Source organism: Oncorhynchus clarkii, chromosome 22 (assembly GCF_045791955.1).
Source record: "Oncorhynchus clarkii lewisi isolate Uvic-CL-2024 chromosome 22, UVic_Ocla_1.0, whole genome shotgun sequence".
Lineage (NCBI taxonomy): Eukaryota > Metazoa > Chordata > Actinopteri > Salmoniformes > Salmonidae > Oncorhynchus > Oncorhynchus clarkii.
This window is the reverse complement of record NC_092168.1, coordinates 918,311-938,723: the sequence shown is the minus strand read 5'-3', so window position 1 is coordinate 938,723 and position 20,413 is coordinate 918,311. Positions and strand designations below refer to the sequence as shown.

The 20,413-nt window shown below is 44.0% G+C and overlaps 1 protein-coding gene across 2 annotated transcripts in view; it reads right to left on the bottom strand.

Annotated features, from left to right (window-relative positions):
* Positions 1-11,393: 11,393 nt before the first annotated feature.
* LOC139380166 (TBC1 domain family, member 4) overlaps positions 11,394-20,413 on the bottom strand; it is a 136,077-nt gene continuing 127,057 nt past the window's right edge. For both annotated transcript variants that reach the window (XM_071122611.1, XM_071122609.1), the window contains one exon: positions 11,394-13,625. In XM_071122611.1, coding sequence (XP_070978712.1) covers positions 13,386-13,625 — 240 coding nt within the window. In that variant the 3' untranslated portion in view covers positions 11,394-13,385. The remainder of the gene's footprint in view (positions 13,626-20,413) is intronic.

The following is a 20,413-nucleotide window of genomic DNA, read 5'->3' as shown; positions in this document are numbered from 1 at the left end:
CATTGTGTGTTAGGAATATGGGACCAAATAATAAACGTTTAACTTTATTTATAAGAATATTTCATCTTGAATATTTATTTGTTAAACAAAACCTCTTGTCTGTGCAACTGTATTACTATAAAATAAAATAATATCCCAATTTTTTTGCATACAATGTAGCTCAGAATTTATTTTTATATGATATGCTCATTATTGCTGAATCGTTATCAATGGTGTCAATAATTTGGTTCCCCACTGTATGTATGCATGTCCAAAACATTAAGAACACCTGCTCTTTCCATGACAGACTGACCAGGTGAATCAAGATGGAAGTTATGATCCCTTATTGATGTCACTTCAGTCAGTGTACATGAGGGGAGGAGACCGGTTAAAGAAGGATTTTTTGAGACATGGATTGTGAATGTATGCCATTCAGAGGGTGACTGGGTAATACAAAATATTGAAGTCCATTTGAACACTTTCGACATCTTGTAGAGTCCATGCCCCAATGAATTGAGGCTGTTGTGAGGGCAAAAGGGGTTGCAACTCAATATTAGGAAAGTGGTCCTAATGTTTTGAACACTCAGCATATGTTATATATTATAGGAAATGGGCTAGGTTAGCTGGTGTCTTAAAATCAGCTTGAATGGATTTTGGACCAAAAATCGGTGTCTGAGTGCAAGGTTGCAAAATGTTGTTCACAGATTTTTCCAACTAGCATTTCTCAGAAACCCTGTACTGTAGTCAGGTAATTGCTGTAGTCAGGTTGATTCCGTGCCAACCAGCAGTAAGGCCACAGAACTCTGAGAGCTGTAATGATTCCAAAGGCTCTTGTCATACAGAATATTCAGTGTGTGTGTGTGTGTGTGTGTGTGTGTGTGTGTGTATGTATGTATATTATATATATATATATATATACATAAAACAGTTACCCACCTTGCGAGATATTTGCCAACCCATACCCTTTTGGCAGTGCTTTCCCCATGTCGGAGAGTAGCTCTGTGGACAGTGCTGATTAGAAAAGCATTGTTTACTACCCCCCTCCAAAAAAAAAAAAAAAAAAAAAAAAAAAAGGATTCCATGTTGTGGAATCGCTTGGCATGCACAACTGTCTGTTTCACACCTGTTTGTCCTAGCTAATCAGCTTTGCAAATAGGCCACTGTGTTTATCCAGACAGGAAGTAGGGGAAACGTGTGTGCACACAGCGAGAACAAAACATTGGCATCCATATTTGATTTGGGTGGGGTAGTCCAAACTGGATTTAATAGTTTTTGTTTACTGCTCGGTTTTCCAATCAGAACCGTCTCCCGCTCTGATCCTGCTTCAGACGCGGACCACATGCTGCTAGCAGGTAGAGTATTTAGGCCATTAATTCATTTTATGCCGTCCCTATGGAATGCACTGAGACCCAGTCTAAATTAAATCATTAATACCAGACTACTGAAAAACCATGTAAACAAGTGCACGAGCTCGGCAAGTATGCATGTGTATTTACATCGTGTGCACTTGCTTCATGTGATAGAAATCAGACACACTACCAGGGCTTTGAAAACTTGGTTAAATAAACTCTCCTGTGGATAAATTGTCTCAGATTCCTTCCTACATAAGGACAAACCACACAGACAACCGGAAGAAAGTTCAAATGTCATTTTATTAAGAATTCCGGCTTGTAGAGAAACCCGAGAGGAGCATTTCCAGAATCAAACACTGAAATGTCCAAGATGGTGGATTTAGAAATGTAGATCCTCCTTTAAAACAAGTCTTGTCCCTCTCTGGTTGACATCACATCCAGTGGTTCCTCCTTTAAAACAAGTCTTGTCCCTCTCTGGTTGACATCACATCCAGTGGTCCCTCCTTTAAAACAAGTCTTGTCTCTCTCTGGTTGACATCACATCCAGTGGTCCCTCCTTTAAAACAAGTCTTGTCTCTCTCTGGTTGACATCACATACAGTGGTTCCTCCTTTAAAACAAGTCTGGTCTCTCTCTGGTTGACATCACATCCAGTGGTCCCTCCTTTAAAACAAGTCTGGTCTCTCTCTGGTTGACATCACATCCAGTGGTCCCTCCTTTAAAACAAGTCTTGTCTCTCTCTGGTTGACATCACATCCAGTGGTCCCTCCTTTAAAACAAGTCTTGTCCCGCTCTGGTTGACATCACATACAGTGGTTCCTCTCTGGTTGACATCACATACAGTGGTCCCTCCTTTAAAACAAGTCTCTCTCTGGTTGACATCACATACAGTGGTTCCTCTCTGGTTGACATCACATACAGTGGTCCCTCCTTTAAAACAAGTCTCTCTCTGGTTGACATCACATACAGTGGTCCCTCCTTTAAAACAAGTCTTGTCCCTCTCTGGTTGACATCACATACAGTGGTCCCTCCTTTAAAACAAGTCTCTCTCTGGTTGACATCACATACAGTGGTTCCTCCTTTAAAACAAGTCTCTCTCTGGTTGACATCACATACAGTGGTCCCTCCTTTAAAACAAGTCTTGTCCCTCTCTGGTTGACATCACATACAGTGGTTCTTCCTTTAAAACAAGTCTTGTCTCTCTCTGGTTGACATCACATACAGTGGTTCTTCCTTTAAAACAAGTCTCTCTCTGGTTGACATCACATACAGTGGTTCCTCCTTTAAAACAAGTCTGGTCTCTCTCTGGTTGACATCACATACAGTGGTCCCTCCTTTAAAACAAGTATCTCTCTGGTTGACATCACATACAGTGGTTCCTCCTTTAAAACAAGTCTTGTCTCTCTCTAGTTGACATCACATACAGTGGTCCCTCTTTTAAAACAAGTCTTGTCTCTCTCTGGTTGACATCACATACAGTGGTTCCTCCTTTAAAACAAGTCTTGTCTCTCTCTAGTTGACATCACATACAGTGGTCCCTCTTTTAAAACAAGTCTTGTCTCTCTCTGGTTGACATCACATACAGTGGTTCCTCCTTTAAAACAAGTCTTGTCTCTCTCTGGTTGACATCACATACAGTGGTTCCTCCTTTAAAACAAGTCTTGTCCCTCTCTGGTTGACATCACATACAGTGGGCCCTCCTTTAAAACAAGTCTTGTCCCTCTCTGGGTGCAACAAGCAACATTCTGCGAAGGGAAACAACTACCTCTAGATCTCAGAGCGGTTGACATCACATACAGTGGTTCCTCCTTTAAAAACTGCGAACTTACGCTGCAGGATTTAGAGGTAATTTGTGGTTTAGTACGGTACCCTGCGTCACCACTTCATTGCTCCAGACCAACGCAAGGGGGAGTTAGAGTAATGATTATGCTTTTGGGTCCTACTGTGTCTCTAACTGACAATGAATGGGCGACATAAACCTAAATGGAAACTGATAATTGTGCATGACTTCAGTGTCTGGTGTAGACCTTACAGTGAAATGTTTACTTACAGGCTCTAACCAATGGTGCGGAGAAAAAAAGGTATGTGTGTGTGTGTGTGCGTGTGTGTGTGCGTGTGTAGGTAAGTAAAGAAATAAAACAACAGTAAAAATACATTTGAAAAAAGAGTAGCAAGGCTATATACAGACACCTGTTAGTCAGTCTTATTGAGGTAGAATGTACATGTAGGTATCGTTAAAGTGACTATGTATATATGATGAACAGAGAGTAGCAGAAGCGTAAAAAGAGGGGTTGGCGGGTGGTGGGACACAATGTAGATAGCCCCGGTTAGCCAATATGCGGGAGCACTGATTGGTCGGGCCAATTTAGGTAGTATGTACATGAATGTATAGTTAAAGTGACTATGCATATAAGATAAACAGAGAGTAGCAGCAGCGTAAAAGAGGGGTTGGGGGAGGCACACAATGCAAATAGTCCGGGTAACCATTTGATTACCTGTTCAGGAATCTTTTGGCTTGGGGTAAAAACTGTTGAGAAGCCATTTTGTCCTAGACTTGGCACTCCGGTACCGCTTGCCATGCGGTAGTAGAGAGAACAGTCTTTGACTGGGGTGGCTGGGGTCTTTGAAAATTTTTAGGGCCTTCCTCTGACACCGCCTGTTGTAGGGGTCCTGGATGGCAGGCAGCTTTGCCCGAGTGATGTACTGGGCCGTACGCACTACCCTCTGAAGTGCCTTGCGGTCGGAGGCCGTGCAATTGCCGTGCCAGGCAGTGATGCAACCGGTCAGGATGATCTCGATGTTGCAGCTGTATAATCTTTTTTAGGATCTCAGGACCCATGCCAAATCTTTTTAGTTTCCTGAGGGGGAATAGGCTTTGTCGTGCCCTCTTCACAACTGTCTTGGTGTGTTTGGACCAATCTAGTTTGTTGTTGATGTGGACACCAAGGAATTTGAAGCTCTCAACCTGGGTGCTCCTTTTCCTGTAGTCCACAATCATCTCCTTAGTCTTGGTTACGTTGAGGGATAGGTTGTTATTCTGGCATCACCCGGCCAGGTCTCTGACCTCCTCCCTATAGGCTGTCTCGTCGTTGTCGGTGATCAGGCCTACCACTGTTGTGTCGTCAGCAAACTTAATGATGGTGTTGGAGTCGTGCCTGGCCATGCAGTCGTGGGTGAACAGGGAGTACAGGAGGGGACTGAGCACGCACCCCTTGGAGGCTCCAGTGTTGAGGATCAGCTTGGCAGATGTGTTGCTACCTACCCTCACCACCTGGGGGTGGCCTGTCAGGAAGTCCAGGATCCAGTTGCAAAGGGAGGTGTTTAGTCCCAGGGACCTTAGCTTAGTCATGAGCTTCGTGGACACTATAGTGTTGAACGCTGAGATGTAGTCAATGAATAGCATTCTCACATAGGTGTTCCTTTTGTCCAGGTGGGAAAAGGCAGTGTTGAGTGCAATAGAGATTGCATCGTTTAGGCGGTATGCAAATTGGAGTGGATCTAGGGTTTCTGGGATAATTGTGTTGATGTGAGCCATTATCAGCCTTTCAAAGCACTTCAAGGCTATGGACGTTGTTACACTAAGGTTTTTATTATTTTATTAGGATTATTTTGCTCTTACTGCCACACCCAACCAGTCACATTGTACAGTTCCTGAGTGGTGCAATGGTCTAAGACACTGCATAGCAATGCAAGCTGTGTTGTTACTGATGCTGGTTCAATACCTGTGCTGGCCTTGACTGGAAGACCCATGAGATGACTGTAGGTTTTTGGTTTCTCTCCCTCTAAAAACAGAAATAAATAATTCTAAATAACAAACTGGCTTTATTTACAAAGTAGTAAGAATGTCTCACCCCATGTTCAAGAATGGCCTTTTTCTCACTCTCCAAAATAAGATTTTTTTTAAACAAAGCGATTATTATTGTTCATTTTGAATTATATAAAAGCCAGTTGGATATTCTTAGATATATTATTAATAACCCTGTTATTAGCAGGACAATATATATTGGTCATGGCTCCTGAGTGGCTCACAATGGGACTGCCTTGCAGTTCTCCAGCTGTATCCACTGAAAGCGTGCGAGGTTCAATGCACGAGGGCAGGGGGCCCAGAGGGTTTTTCATGGAATAGAAACACCATAATATTAGTCAAATTAATTAAGCAAGTACCAGTTAAAAGTTTGGACACACCTACTCATTCCAGGGTTTTTCTTTATTTTTACTATTTTCTACATTGCAGGATAATAGTGAAGTTATCACAACTATGAAATAACACATGGAATAAGTTAAGAACAAATTATTATTTACAAGGACAGCCTACTCCTTCCTCCCTGTCGGGGAATTGAACCCCGGTCTCCCGCGTGTCCGCATTCTCTAGTACAGCCATTATTGAAGGCTATCAAATGCTTCTGGTGCCCTCTGGTGGTCAAACTAGCACGAACTAGCATTAATGGTACCAGTGGTTCACACTTAAATAATGTGCCATAGAATTCTGCGGCACCATGCAAGCTGCACCGCAGTACGCTGCAACTTTTAAAGGAAGAACCACTGTAGGCTACACTAGGTTCATAGGCCTGGTTAACATATCCATGACCTGATAGAAATATGTGCCCAAGAAGTCTAAGTAAGAGTAAGTGCACAGGTGTTGTCTGTGTTACCCACCTTGAGGCAGAGGCAGCTTACCTTATCTAGCTTCCAACCTCTGACCGGCAGCATTGACCATCTGGGCCAACTAGCTCTAGCATTGTTTGGTCAGTTAGTCACTTGCAGTTGGGGGGATAGCCACAAAGGCCTAAATACAATACTCCCACATCCGGTCTTCATGTGTAGGAGCACACACATAATGGGACAATTCGGAGTACAACGCATTTCTCATCCCTGGATTGAGGTACATTTTCTGAGACGTATCTCGCGTCGGCTCCTCGTTATCTTAATCTACACAGGAAGAATATAACATAATTTCCCAATTTTTGGGAGCATACACTATAATGCAGTATTTGAAGTCGTCGCTGAACGACGACACGGATAATATACATTTGGCTGGTTTTTCCGTGCATCGGCAGGACAGAAGAGCTACGTCTGGTTAGACCAGGGGTGGGTGTGTGTGTCTATTTGTCAATAACATCTGGTGCGCGATGTCTAATATTAAGGAAGTCTCAAGGTATTGCTCGCCTGAGGTACCTCAGGATAAGCTGTAGACCACACTATCTACCAAGAGAGTTTTCATCTATATTTTACCACCACAAACTGATGCTGGCACTAAGACTGCACTCAACATACTGTACAAGGCCATAAGCAAACAAGAAAATGCTCATCCAGAAGCAGTGTTCCTAGTGTCCTGGGACTTTAATGCAGGCAAAACTTAAATCTGTTTTACCTGATTTCTACCAGCATGTCACATGTATACATTTTTTTTTATTTATTTTTTATTTCACCTTTATTTAACCAGGTAGGCTAGTTGAGAACAAGTTCTCATTTTCAACTGCGACCTGGCCAAGATAAGGCATAGCAGTGTGAACAGACAACACAGAGTTACACATGGAGTAAACAATTAACAAGTCAATAACACAGTAGAAAAAAGGGGAGTCTATATATACACATTGTGTGCAAAAGGCATGAGAAGGTAGGCAAATAATTACAATTATGCAGATTAACACTGGAGTGATAAATGATCAGATGGTTATGTACAGGTAGAGATATTGGTGTGCAAAAGAGCAGAAAAATAAATAAATAAAAACAGTATGGGGATGAGGTAGGTAAAAATGGGTGGGCTATTTACCAATAGACTATGTACAGCTGCAACGATCGGTTAGCTGCTCAGATGTTTGAAGTTGGTGAGGGAGATAAAAGTCTCCAACTTCAGCGATTTTTGCAATTCGTTCCAGTCACAGGCAGCAGAGAACTGGAACGAAAGGCGGCCAAATGAGGTGTTGGCTTTAGGGATGATCAGTGAGATACACCTGCTGGAGCGCGTGCTACGGATGGGTGTTGCCATCGTAACCAGTGAACTGAGATAAGGCGGAGCTTTACCTAGCATGGACTTGTAGATGACCTGGAGCCAGTGGGTCTGGCGACGAATATGTAGCGAGGGCCAGCCGACTAGAGCATACAAGTCGCAGTGGTGGGTGGTATAAGGTGCTTTAGTGACAAAACGGATGGCACTGTGATAAACTGCATCCAGTTTGCTGAGTAGAGTGTTGGAAGCAATTTTGAATTTCGAAGTCGAGGATCGGTAGGATAGTCAGTTTTACTAGGGTAAGTTTGGCGGCGTGAGTGAAGGAGGCTTTGTTGCGGAATAGAAAGCCGACTCTTGATTTGATTTTCGATTGGAGATGTTTGATATGGGTCTGGAAGGAGAGTTTAGAGTCTAGCCAGACACCTAGGTACTTATAGATGTCCACATATTCAAGGTCGGAACCATCCAGAGTGGTGATGCTGGTCAGGTGTGCGGGTGCAGGCAGCGAACGGTTGAAAAGCATGCATTTGGTTTTACTAGCGTTTAAGAGCAGTTGGAGGCCACGGAAGGAGTGCTGTATGGCATTGAAGCTCGTTTGGAGGTTAGATAGCACAGTGTCCAAGGACGGGCCAGAAGTATATAGAATGGTGTCGTCTGCGTAGAGGTGGATCAGGGAATCGCCCGCAGCATGAGAAACATCATTGATATATACAGAGAAAAGAGTCGGCCCGAGAATTGAACCCTGTGGCACCCCCATAGAGACTGCCAGAGGACCGGACAGCATGCCCTCCGATTTGACACACTGAACTCTGTCTGCAAAGTAATTGGTGAACCAGGCAAGGCAGTCATCCGAAACACCGAGGCTACTGAGTCTGCCAATAAGAATACGGTGATTGACAGAGTCGAAAGCCTTGGCAAGGTCTATGAAGACGGCTGCACAGTACTGTCTTTTATCGATGGCGGTTATGATATCGTTTAGTACCTTGAGCGTGGCTGAGGTACACCCGTGACCGGCTCGGAAACCAGATTGCACAGCGGAGAAGGTACGGTGGGATTCAAGATGGTCAGTGACCTGTTTGTTGACTTGGCTTTCGAAGACCTTAGATAGGCAGGGCAGGATGGATATAGGTCTGTAACAGTTTGGGTCCAGGGTGTCGCCCCCTTTGAAGAGGGGGATGACTGCGGCAGCTTTCCAATCCTTGGGGATCTCAGACGATATGAAAGAGAGGTTGAACAGGCTGGTAATAGGGGTTGCGACAATGGCGGCGGATAGTTTCAGGAATAGAGGGTCCAGATTGTCAAGCCCAGCTGATTTGTACGGGTCCAGGTTTTGCAGCTCTTTCAGAACATCTGCTATCTGGATTTGGGTAAAGGAGAACCTGGAGAGGCTTGGGCGAGTAGCTGCGAGGGGGGGGGAGCTGTTGGCCGAGGTTGGAGTAGCCAGGCGGAAGGCATCGCCAGCCGTTGAGAAATGCTTGTTGAAGTTTTCGATAATCATGGATTTATCGGTGGTGACCGTGTTACCTAGCCTCAGTGCAGTGGGCAGCTGGGAGGAGGTGCTCTTGTTCTCCATGGACTTCACAGTGTCCCAGAACTTTTTGGAGTTGGAGCTACAGGATGCAAACTTCTGCCTGAAGAAGTTGGCTTTAGCTTTCCTGACTGACTGTGTGTATTGGTTCCTGACTTCCCTGAACAGTTGCATATCGCGGGGACTATTCGATGTTAGTGCAGTCCGCCACAGGATGTTTTTGTGCTGGTCGAGGGCAGTCAGGTCTGGAGTGAACCAGGGGCTATATCTGTTCTTAGTTCTGCATTTTTTGAACGGAGCATGCTTATCTAAAATGGTGAGGAAGTTACTTTTAAAGAAAGACCAGGCATCCTCAACTGACGGGATGAGGTCAATGTCCTTCCAGGATACCCGGGCCAGGTCGATTAGAAAGGCCTGCTCACAGAAGTGTTTTAGGGAGCGTTTGACAGTGATGAGGGGTGGTCGTTTGACTGCGGCTCCGTAGCGGATACAGGCAATGAGGCAGTGATCGCTGAGATCCTGGTTGAAGACAGTGGAGGTGTATTTGGAGGGCCAGTTGGTCAGGATGACGTCAATGAGGGTGCCCTTGTTTACAGAGTTAGGGTTGTACCTGGTGGGTTCCTTGATGATTTGAGTGAGATTGAGGGCATCTAGCTTAGATTGTAGGACTGCCGGGGTGTTAAGCATATCCCAGTTTAGGTCACCTAACAGAACAAACTCTGAAGCTAGATGGGGGGCGATCAATTCACAAATGGTGTCCAGGGCACAGCTGGGAGCTGAGGGGGGTCGGTAGCAGGCGGCAACAGTGAGAGACTTATTTCTGGAGAGAGTAATTTTCTAAATTAGTAGTTCGAACTGTTTGGGTATGGACCTGGAAAGTATGACATTACTTTGCAGGCTATCTCTGCAGTAGACTGCAACTCCTCCCCCTTTGGCAATAGAGGGGAAAAATGCTATCCCTCGCCCTCCATTTGGCAAATCTGACCATAATTATATCCTCCTGCTTACAAGCAAATCCTAAAGCAGGAAGTACCAGTCACTAGCTCAATACGGAAGTGGCCAGATGATGCGGATGCTACGCTACAGGACTGTTTTGCAGACTGGAATACATTCCGGGATTCATCCAATGGCATTGAGGAGTATACAATCTCAGTCATCGGCTTCATCAATAAATGCATCGACGACGTCGTCCCTACACTGACTGTACGTACATATCCCAATTAGATGTCATGGATTACAGGCAAAATCCACACCAAGCTAAAGGCTAGAGCTGCCGCTTTAAAGGAGCGGGACACTAATCCTGACACTTATAAGAAATCTTACTATTTCTTCAGATGAACCATCAAACAGGCAACACGTCAATACAAGACTAAGATTGAATCCTACTACATCAGTTCTGATGCTCGTCGAATGTGGTAGGGCTTGCAAACTATTACAAACTACAAAGGGAAACCCAGCCGCGAGCTGCCCAGTGACGCACTTACATCGATAGACATGAAGTGCTTTCACTCTATAGGGAGGAGGTCAGAGACCTGGCAGTGTGATGCCAGGACAACAACCTCTCCCTCAATGTGAGCAAGACAAAGGAGCTGTTCATGGACTACAGGAAAAGGAGGGCCGAACATGTCCCCATTCCAATCGACGGGACTGTAGTGGAGCGGGTCAGTAGTTTCACATTTCTTGGTGTCCACATCACCAACAAACTATCATGGTCCAAACACACCAAGACAGTCGTGAAGAGGGCACAACAAAACCTTTCCCCCCTCAGGAGACTGAAAAGATTTGGCATGGGTTCCCAGATTCTCAAAAAGTTCTACAGGTGCACCATTGAGAGCCTCCTGACCGGTTACATCACATCCTGGTATGGCAACTGCTCGGCATCTGACCATAAGGCGCTACAGAGGGTAGTGAGTACAGCACAGCACATCACTGGGGTCAAGCTTCCTGACATCCATGACCTATACACTAGGAGGTGTCAGAGGAAGGCCCAAATTGTCAGACTCCAGTCACCCAAGTCATAGACTGTTCTCTCTGGTACCACACGGAAAGCGGTACCGGAGCACCAAGTCTAGGACCAAAAGGCTCCTTAACAGTATCTACCCCCAAGCCATAAAGACTGCTGAACAATTAATCAAATGGCCACCCAGACTATTGACATGGACAACTCCCCCCTTTTGTTTTTACACTGCTGCTACTTTCTGTTTATTATCTATGCATAGTCACTTTACCCTTACCTACATGTACAAATGACCTTGACTAACCTGTACCACCGCACATCGACTCGGTACCAGTACCCCCTGTATATAGCCTCGTTATTCTTATTTTATTGTGTTACTTTTTATTATTTTTGACTTTATTTAGTAAATATTTTTTAACTCTATTTCTTAAACTCCGTTGTTGGTTATGGGCTCGTAAGCAAGCATTTCACGGTAAGGTCAACACCTGTTGTATTTGGCGCATGTGACAAATAATATTATATTTGATTAATGCAGATATACGTATTATGGACATTTTCTGAAATTACAATGCAGTTAAAACAATTATTTACCATTATTTTAAGTGAAAGAAACCACTCGAGACACAAGTGAATAGAAAAAGGCAGTGAAGGTGTGATTTATTGAAGTACACGTGACATTTTTCTTTGTGAGGCCTCATTTCAACAAAAACAGGCAGTCGACATTAATTCAACACAATCGGCGTTATTCCATAGCAGTGATTGAACAATGCGATGATGTTGGCTACCTACACAGACGCAAAAGAAAGCAAACACTCAAGCCAGCCATTAGGGCTTCCCTTATATCACCCTCAATCATGGTCATAAGCTTATTTCCGATTCAGGGTAGATAACTGCATTCATGCTTTTATTTGGCACTCATGAGTTAACACAAGATCATGACTGTAATCTAGTTCATTCTCTGATGATCAATGATGATTGGCCAGCCTATATTTCCAATGGAGCATCTTCGTAAGACATGAATCTCTAGATAGCAAAAGGACGGTTGTCTTTGTATGACCCAGAACTAGATGTCTTTCTAGCTTGTTTAACATGAAAACACAAAGCATTGAAACACATGAACATTTTGAAACAATTAAACACGGACAGTGTTGAAAAACAGCGCTGAAATAGTAACCGTGATCATTTGATGAAATAGAAGAGAAAAAAAAAACACTTGCATGAATTATAATACACTTCTGGTTGCTAACCATTTAGCAACGAAAGCATTAAAACCTCTTTGGGTCCAAAGGCAGTACAGGAGAGAGTACATTAAGGCAAATAACAATGCAACCACAACCACCCTAAGAAAAGCACTGAGCGTTACACAAGCAATTTCCACAACGACGACTCCGTCGAATAAGTGAAGCCTGTGTCATACAGATGTAATATCTTCATTTGACCACCTCTGTTGTCGCAGGGATTTTCCTGCACATCAGGAAATGCGAATTGTAATTGTGTTTCTTAAATTGATTACTTGATTTATCTTAAATAAAAACGTATCAATTCATTTATATTTCTTGTGGGATATGCTGCTTAATTTGAAGTAGCTATAGAAAAACATCACCTTTCAGTTCTGTGTGAGTTGACTGGTTGTGAAAGGGTGGTGGTAAACCATCACCTCGATGGTTACATGCTAGTTGATAGGCGTCGTCAACCTTAAACGTGTGGATCGGCTGCAGTAGCCTAATTCAAAGTAATTTCACATGGAGTGCTGTTCGTATTCGTGTCAACTCTGTGAAACATAACTGTTCCTACATTGTGCACACACGATTGACAGATTGACAATCAAAAATAAACATTCTTTCGACATTTCAGAAAGCAAATAATATAAATCATCCATATTACAAAGACCCAAATATGCTACATGTCCACTTGGTCAACTTTCAGTAATCGCTTTCGGTTCACAATTCAAAAAAGTGAACAGTGTAACACCGTTTGCAACATTCAACATTCAACTTTTTAAGATAAACATATTTTTTTTAGCTGCAGGCAGGTCAGCGCTTAACAGTCGATATCAGACTAGAGCTTATTTAATTATTCTTTTGACTTTTTCTCTTTTCAATCAGAATCATTGGAGAACATGACTCAGATGTGAAGGTGGGATAAAACAGTATGAAGGAAGAGAGAAAGTCCTGGAGACAGTGCACTGTCCTGGAACATAATGAAAAGTGTCTGTCCATGATGTCAGCTGTTTCTGGTGTGTGAGCAGTGACATTCAACTCAGTCTGTTCTCCAGCCTAACAGAGAGACTGTGAACCTTCTCTATACTCTTCTTATTTCCTGTGTGCGCGCACACAGGCACACACAGCACATTCAAATCAGACCACATTGCCATACTGTCAGTGTCTGTCTGTCGAAATGGCGACACATCACATAGGAACTACACCACCTGTCTTAAAACGACAACACATATAATATGGCTAAACAGTTTCACAAATGTTAATAGTCCCAATAAAGTTTGGTTTTCAAATTCAGAAATTCTATCCATCCATTGTCAGAGTCCTCTCTCTATGTCAGTAATATCAATCTACCTGTCCATTCTCCAGTCTCTCCCTCACCTTTGCCTTCCACTCTTCCCCCATTAGGGCTTCTTGGCGGTGGGCTTGGCCTTGCCGTTTGGCCCCTGAGCAGGCTTGACCATGTGGGTCATCTCCACGTCAGCCAGGGCGTCCGGGGGCAGGCAGGAGCGCATGCGCTCAATAGTCTTCTGGTAGGACTGGCGCTCCTGCTCCAGCGAGCGAATCATGTGCTTCATCTTGGACTCACGTGACAGGAAGTTCTCCACAGTGGCCTCCAGGCTTTGGATCTTCTGACGTGCCGCCTTGGCGAAAGAAGAGGAGAATGGATGATTTTAGACAATTAACACATGGGATAGGTGCATAGAGGGTAGTGATGGGGGAATAAATCAATAGTTATAGCGATATTACTTTGGATTACATTATATTGATATTTGGGCTCTATTTTAACAAACCTAACGCAATGGTAAATCTTAGAGCTGGCGCTAGCTGGCGGTAGCACAGCAACTCACTGCCTTCCTGAAGACAAACAATGTATACGCTTCAGTCTGGTTTTAGACCCCACCATTGCAGACTGCACTTGTGAAGGTGGTAAATTACCTTTTATGGTGTCAGACCAAGTCTCTGCATCTGTCCTCGTGCTCCTAGACCTTAGTGCTACTTTTTATAACATCGATCACCACATTCTTTTGGTGAAAAGAAACATGGTGAAGCCCCCAAATTGCCCTCCCTGGAAGCCTGTGTTTCAGACATACGGAAGTGGATGGTGGCAAATGTTTTACTTTTAAACTCGGACATAACAGAGATGCTCGTTCTAGGTCCCAGGAAACAAAGGGATCTTCTGTTGGATCTGACAATTAATCTTGATGATTGTATAGTCGTCTCAAATAAAACTGAAGGACCTCGGCGTTACTCTGGACCCTGATCTCTCTTTTGACGAACATATCAAGACTGTTTCAAGGACCGCTTTTTTCCATCTGCGTAACATTGCAAAAATCAGAAACTTTCTGTCCAAAAATGATGCCGAAGAATTCATACATGCTTTTGTCACTTCTAGGTTAGACTACTGCAATGCTCTACTTTCTGGCTACCCGGATAAAGCACTGAATAAACTTATGTTAGTGCTGAAAACAGCTGCTAGAATCTTGACTAGAACCAAAATATTTGATCATATAGTGCTAGCCTCTCTTCACTGGCTTCCTGTTAAGGCGAGGGCTGATTTCAAGGTTTTACTGCTAACCTACAAAGCATTACATGTTCCTACCTATCTTTGCGATTTGGTCCTGCCGTACATACCTACACGTACGCTACGGTCACAAGACGCAGGCCTCCTTACTGTCCCTAGAATTTCTACGCAAATAGCTGGAGGCAGGGCTTTCTCCTATAGAGCTCCATTTTTATGGAGTGGTCTGCCAACCCATGTGAGAGACGCAGACTCGGTCTCAACCTTTAAGACTCATCTCTTCAGTAGGTCCTATGATTGAGTGTTTTTTTTTTATTTCACCTTTATTTAACCAGGGAGGCTAGTGGAGAACAAGTTCTGATTTACAACTGCAACCTGGCCAAGATAAAGCAAAGCAGTTCAACATAAACAAATGCACAGAGTTAATAACACAGTCAATAACACAATCAAAAAAAGTATATAACAGATACAACATATAGCAAATGAGGTCAGGCAATACATAGGCCAGGGTGGCGAAAAAAATTACAATTTAGCAATTAACTCTTTTGGGATAGGGGGCAGCATTTTCACTTTTGGATGAATAGCGTGCCCAGAGTGAACTGCCTCCTACTCTGTTCCAGATGCTAATATATGCATATTATTATTAGTATTGGATAGAAAACACTCTGAAGTTTCTGAAACTGTTTGAATGATGTCTGTGTGTATAACAGAACTCATATGGCAGCAAAAACCTGAGAAAAATACAACCAGGAAGTGGGACATCTGAGGTTTGTACTTTTTCAAAGCTTGGCCTACCGAATACACAGTGTCTATGGAGTCAAGAAATCCAGAAAATCACATTGTAGGATTTGTAATGAATTTATTAGCAAATTATGGTGGAAAATAAGTATTTGGTCAATAACAAAAGTTTATCTCAATACTTTGTTATATACCCTTTGTTGGCAATGACAAAGGTCAAACGCTTTCTGTAAGTCTTCACAAGGTTTTCACACACGGTTGCTGGTATTTTGGCCCATTCCTCCATGCAGATCTCCTCTAGAGCAGTGATGTTTTGGGGCTGTTGCTGGGCAACACGGACTTTCAACTCCCTCCAAAGATTTTCTATGGGGTTGAGATCTGGAGACTGGCTAGGCCACTCCAGGACCTTGAAATGCTTCTTATGAAGCCACTCCTTCATTGCCCGGGTGGTGTGTTTGGGATCATTGTCATGCTGAAAGACCCAGCCACATTTAATCTTCAATGCTCTTGCCGATGGAAGGAGGTTTTCACTCAAAATCTCACGATACATGGCCCCATTCATTCTTTCCTTTACACGGATCAGTCGTCCTGGTCCCTTTGCAGAAAAACAGCCCCAAAGCATGATGTTTCCACCCCCATGCTTCACAGTAGGTATGGTGTTTTTTGGATGCAACTCAGCATTCTTTGTCCTCCAAACACGACGAGTTGAGTATTTACCAAAAAAGTTATATTTTGGTTTCATCTGACCATATGACATTCTTCTTCTGGATCATCCAAATGCTCTCTAGCAAACTTCAGACGGGCCTGGACATGTACTGGCTTAAGCAGGAGGACACGTCTGGCACTGCAGGATTTGAGTCCCTGGCGGTGTAGTGTGTTACTGATGGTAGGCTTTGTTACTTTGGTCCCAGCTCTCTGCAGGTCATTCACTAGGTCCCCCTGTGCGGTTCTGGGATTTTTGCTCACCGTTCTTGTGATCATTTTGACCCCACGGGGTGAGATCTTGCGTGGAGCCCCAGATCGAGGGAGATTATCAGTGGTCTTGTATGTCTTCTATAATTGCTCCCACAGTTGATTTCTTCAAACCAAGCTGCTTACCTATTGCAGATTCAGTCTTCCCAGCCTGGTGCAGGTCTCCAATTTTGTTTCTGGTGTCCTTTGACAGCTCTTTGGCCTTGGCCATAGTGGAGTTTGGAGTGTGACTGTTTGAGGTTGTGGACAGGTGTCTTTTATACTGATAACAAGTTCAAACAGGTGCCATTAATACAGGTAACGAGTGGAGGACAGAGGACCTCTTTAAAGAAGAAGTTACAGGTCTGTGAGAGCCAGAAATCTTGCTTGTTTGTATGTGACCAAATACGTATTTTCCACCATAATTTGCAAATAAAGGACAGAGGAGCCTCTTAACATGCATGAAACCAAGGTTGTTACGGTTACTGAAGTCAACAAATGAGGGCCTGGGGAATGGAGCTAGGCACTGCAGGGCCTGGATTAACCTCCACATCACCAGAGGAGCAGAGGAAGAGTAGGATAAGGGTACGGCTAAAGGCTATAAGAACTGGTCGTCTAGTACATTTGGAACAGAGAGTAAAAGGAGCAGGTTTCTGGGCGCGGTAGAATAGATTCAATGCTTAATGTACAGACAAAGGTATGGTAGGATGTGAATACAGTGGAGGTAAACCTAGGCATTGAGTGACGATGAGAGAGGTATTGTCTCTAGAGGCATCAATTAAGCCAGGTGAGGCTACCGCATGTGTGGGGGGTGGGACAAGAGGGTTAGCTGAGGTATATTGAGCAGGGCTGGAGGCTCTACAGTGAAATAAGACAATAATCACTAACCAAAACAGCAATGGACAAGGCATATTGACATTAGCCGAGTGATCATAGGGTCCAGTGAGTAGCTGGGTGGGCCACGGCGATTCAGACAGCTAGCGGGCAGAGGCTAGCAGAAGGGCCTTTGAGGGACGTCGCGACGGAAGAAGTCTGTTGTAGCCCCCTCGTGACGTCGGTAGACCAGTCGTGATGGACCAGCAGAGGGCCGTGTAGTAAAAGGGTCCAGACCAATTGGCAAAATAGGTATAGTAGCCCAAGAAATTGGCTGATGGACCTCTTCTGCTAACAGCCTGGTATGCTCTAGACAGCTAGCAGGCCGCGGCTAGCAGATGGACATTCAGGGGACGTCCCGACGGAGGAGCATGTTGAAAAAAAAAAACTTGGGTGGATTACGTCAGTAGTCCAGTCATGATGGATCGGAGGAGATCCGTATTGGCAATAAAAGGGGTCCAGGACAATTGGCAAAATAGGTATTGTAGCCCAAGGAGTGACTGATGGACCTCTTCAGCTAGCCGGGAGATGGGCCTAATATAGGCTAGCTCCAGGCTAATTGGTGCTTGCTTCGGGACAGAGACGTTAGCCAGGAGAAGCCAATCGGATAGCAGCTAATTAGCTGCGATGATCCAGGTGAAGAGGTTCAGAGCCCTTGCTTCTCTACCTGGCCGGTTACCCTCTCTCCATTGGGATTCTCTGCCTCTAACCCTATTACGGGGGCTGCTTCACCGGTGCTCTTCCATGCCGTCCCTAAGAGGGGTGCGTCAATTTAGTGGGTTGAGTCACTGATATGATCTTCCTGTCCGGGTTGGCGCCCCCCTCGGTTTCGTGCCGTTGGGGAGATCTTCATGGGCTATACTCGGCCTTGTCTCAGGGTAGTAAGTTGGTGGTTGAAGATATCCCTCTAGTGGTGTGGGGGCTGTGCTTTGGCAAAGTGGGTGAGGTCATATCCTGCCTGTTTGGCCCTGTCCGGGGATATCGTTAGGACGGAGCCACAGTGTCTCCCGAACCCTCCTTTCTCAGCCCCCAGTATTTATGCTGCAATAGTCCACCTGGTAGCATTGCTGCTCCAGTTTCAACTGCTCTGCCTGCGGCTATAAAACCCTGACCTGTTCACCGGATGTGCTACCTTGTCCCAGACCTGCTGTTTGACTCTCTCTCCACTGCACCTGCTGTCTCTAACTCTGAATTATCGGCTATGAAAAGCCAACTGACATTACTCCTGAGGTGCTGAGCTGTTGCACCATCTACAACCACTATGATCATTATTATCTGACCCTGCCGGTCATCTATGAATGTTTGAACATCTTGGCCATGTACAGTTGAAGTCGGAAGTTTACATACATCTTAGCCAAATACATTTAAACTCAGTTTATCACAATTCCTGACATTTAACAAATATTCCCTGCCTTAGGTCAGGTAGGATCACCACTTTATTTTAAGAATGTGAAATGTCAGAATAATAGTAGAGAGAATTATTTATTTCAGCTTTTATTTCTTTCATTACATTCCCAGTGGGTCAGAAGTTTACATACACTCAATTAGTATTTGGTAGCATTGCCTTTACATTGTTTAACTTGGGTCAAATGTTTCGGGTAGCCTTCCACAATCTACCCACAATAAGTTGAGTGAATTCTGGTCCATTCCTCCTGACAGAGCTGGTGTAACTGAGTTAGGTTTGTAGGCCTCCTTGCTCGCACTCACTTTTTCAGTTCTGCCCACAAATGTTCTATAGGATTGAGGTCAGGGCTTTGTGATGGCCACTCCAATACCTTGACATTGTTGTCCTTAAGCCATTTTGCCAGTATGTTTGGGGTCATTGTCCATTTGGAAGACCCATTTGCTTTAACTTCCTGACTGATGTCTTGAGATGTTGCTTCAATATATCCGCATAATTTTCCATCCTCATGATGCCATCTATTTTGTGAAGTGCACCATGACCTCCTGCAGCAAAGCACCCCCACAACATGATGCTGCCACCCCCGTGCTTCACAGTTGGGATGGTGTTCTTCGGCTTGCAAGCCTCCCCCGTTTTCCACAAAACGTAACGATGGTCTTTATGGCCAAACAGTTCCATTTTTGTTTCATCAGACCAGAGGACATTTCTCCAAAAAGTACGATCTTTGTCCCCATGTGCAGTTGCAAACCGTAATCTGGCTTTTTTATGGCGATTTTGGAGCAGTGGCTTCTTCTTTGCTGGGCGGCCTTTCAAGTTAGGTTGATATAGGACTTGTTTTACTGTGGTTAAAGATACTTTTGTACCCGTTTCCTCCAGCATCGTCACATGGTCCTTTGCTGTTGTTCTGGGATTGATTTGCACTTTTCGCAGCAAATTAGGTTAATCTCTAGGAGACAGAATGCGTCTCCTTCCTGAGCGGTATGATTGCTGCATGGTCCCATGGTGTTTGTAATTGCGTACTATTGTTTGTACAGATGAACATAGGACCTTCAGGCATTTGGAAATTGTACCCAAGGATGAACCAGACTTGTGGAGGTCTACAGTTTTTTTTCTGGGGTCTTGGCTGATTTCTTTTGATTTCCCCATGATGTCAAGCAAAGAGGCACTGAGTTTGAAGGTAGGCCTTGAAATACATCCACAGGTACACCTCCAATTGACTAAAATGATGTCAATTAGCTTCTAAAGCCATGACATTTTCTTGAATTTTCCAAGCTGTTTAAAGGCACAGCCAACTTAGTGTATGTAAACTTCTGACACACTGGAATTGTGATACAGTAAATTCTAAGTGAAATAATCTGTTTGTAAACAATTGTTGGATAAATTACTTGTGTCATGCACAAAGTAAATGTCATAAGCAACTTGCCAAAACTATAGTTTGTTAACAAGAAATTTGTTGAGTGGTTGAAAAATGAGTTTTAATGACTCCAACCTAAGTGTATGTATATACATAATATATAAAATTGTGAGAATCGCAATACATATCGTATTGGCACATAAGTTCCGTGATAACATTGTATTGTAAGGTCCCTGGCAATTCACAGCCCTGATACAGGGTGTGTCAAACTCATTGCACGGAGGGCCGAGTGTCTGCGGGGTTTCTGCGGGGTTTGTACTTGATTGATGAATTAAGGTCACTAATTACTAAGGAACTCCCCTCACATGGTTGTCTAGGTCTTAATTGAAAGTAAAAAACAAAAAGCTGTAGACACTCCGTGGAATGAGTTTGACAGCCCTGATCTAGACCATGTTTTCACAAGAATATTGATATGGGACAATGTAGTAGGTAAATGATTGACTGAGTGGCTGTGTCGTGTGGGTGTGTGTGCATCTGGCATTTGTGTGCCTGTTTAAAAACACAGTAGAAACATTAAGACTAGCATGTTCTC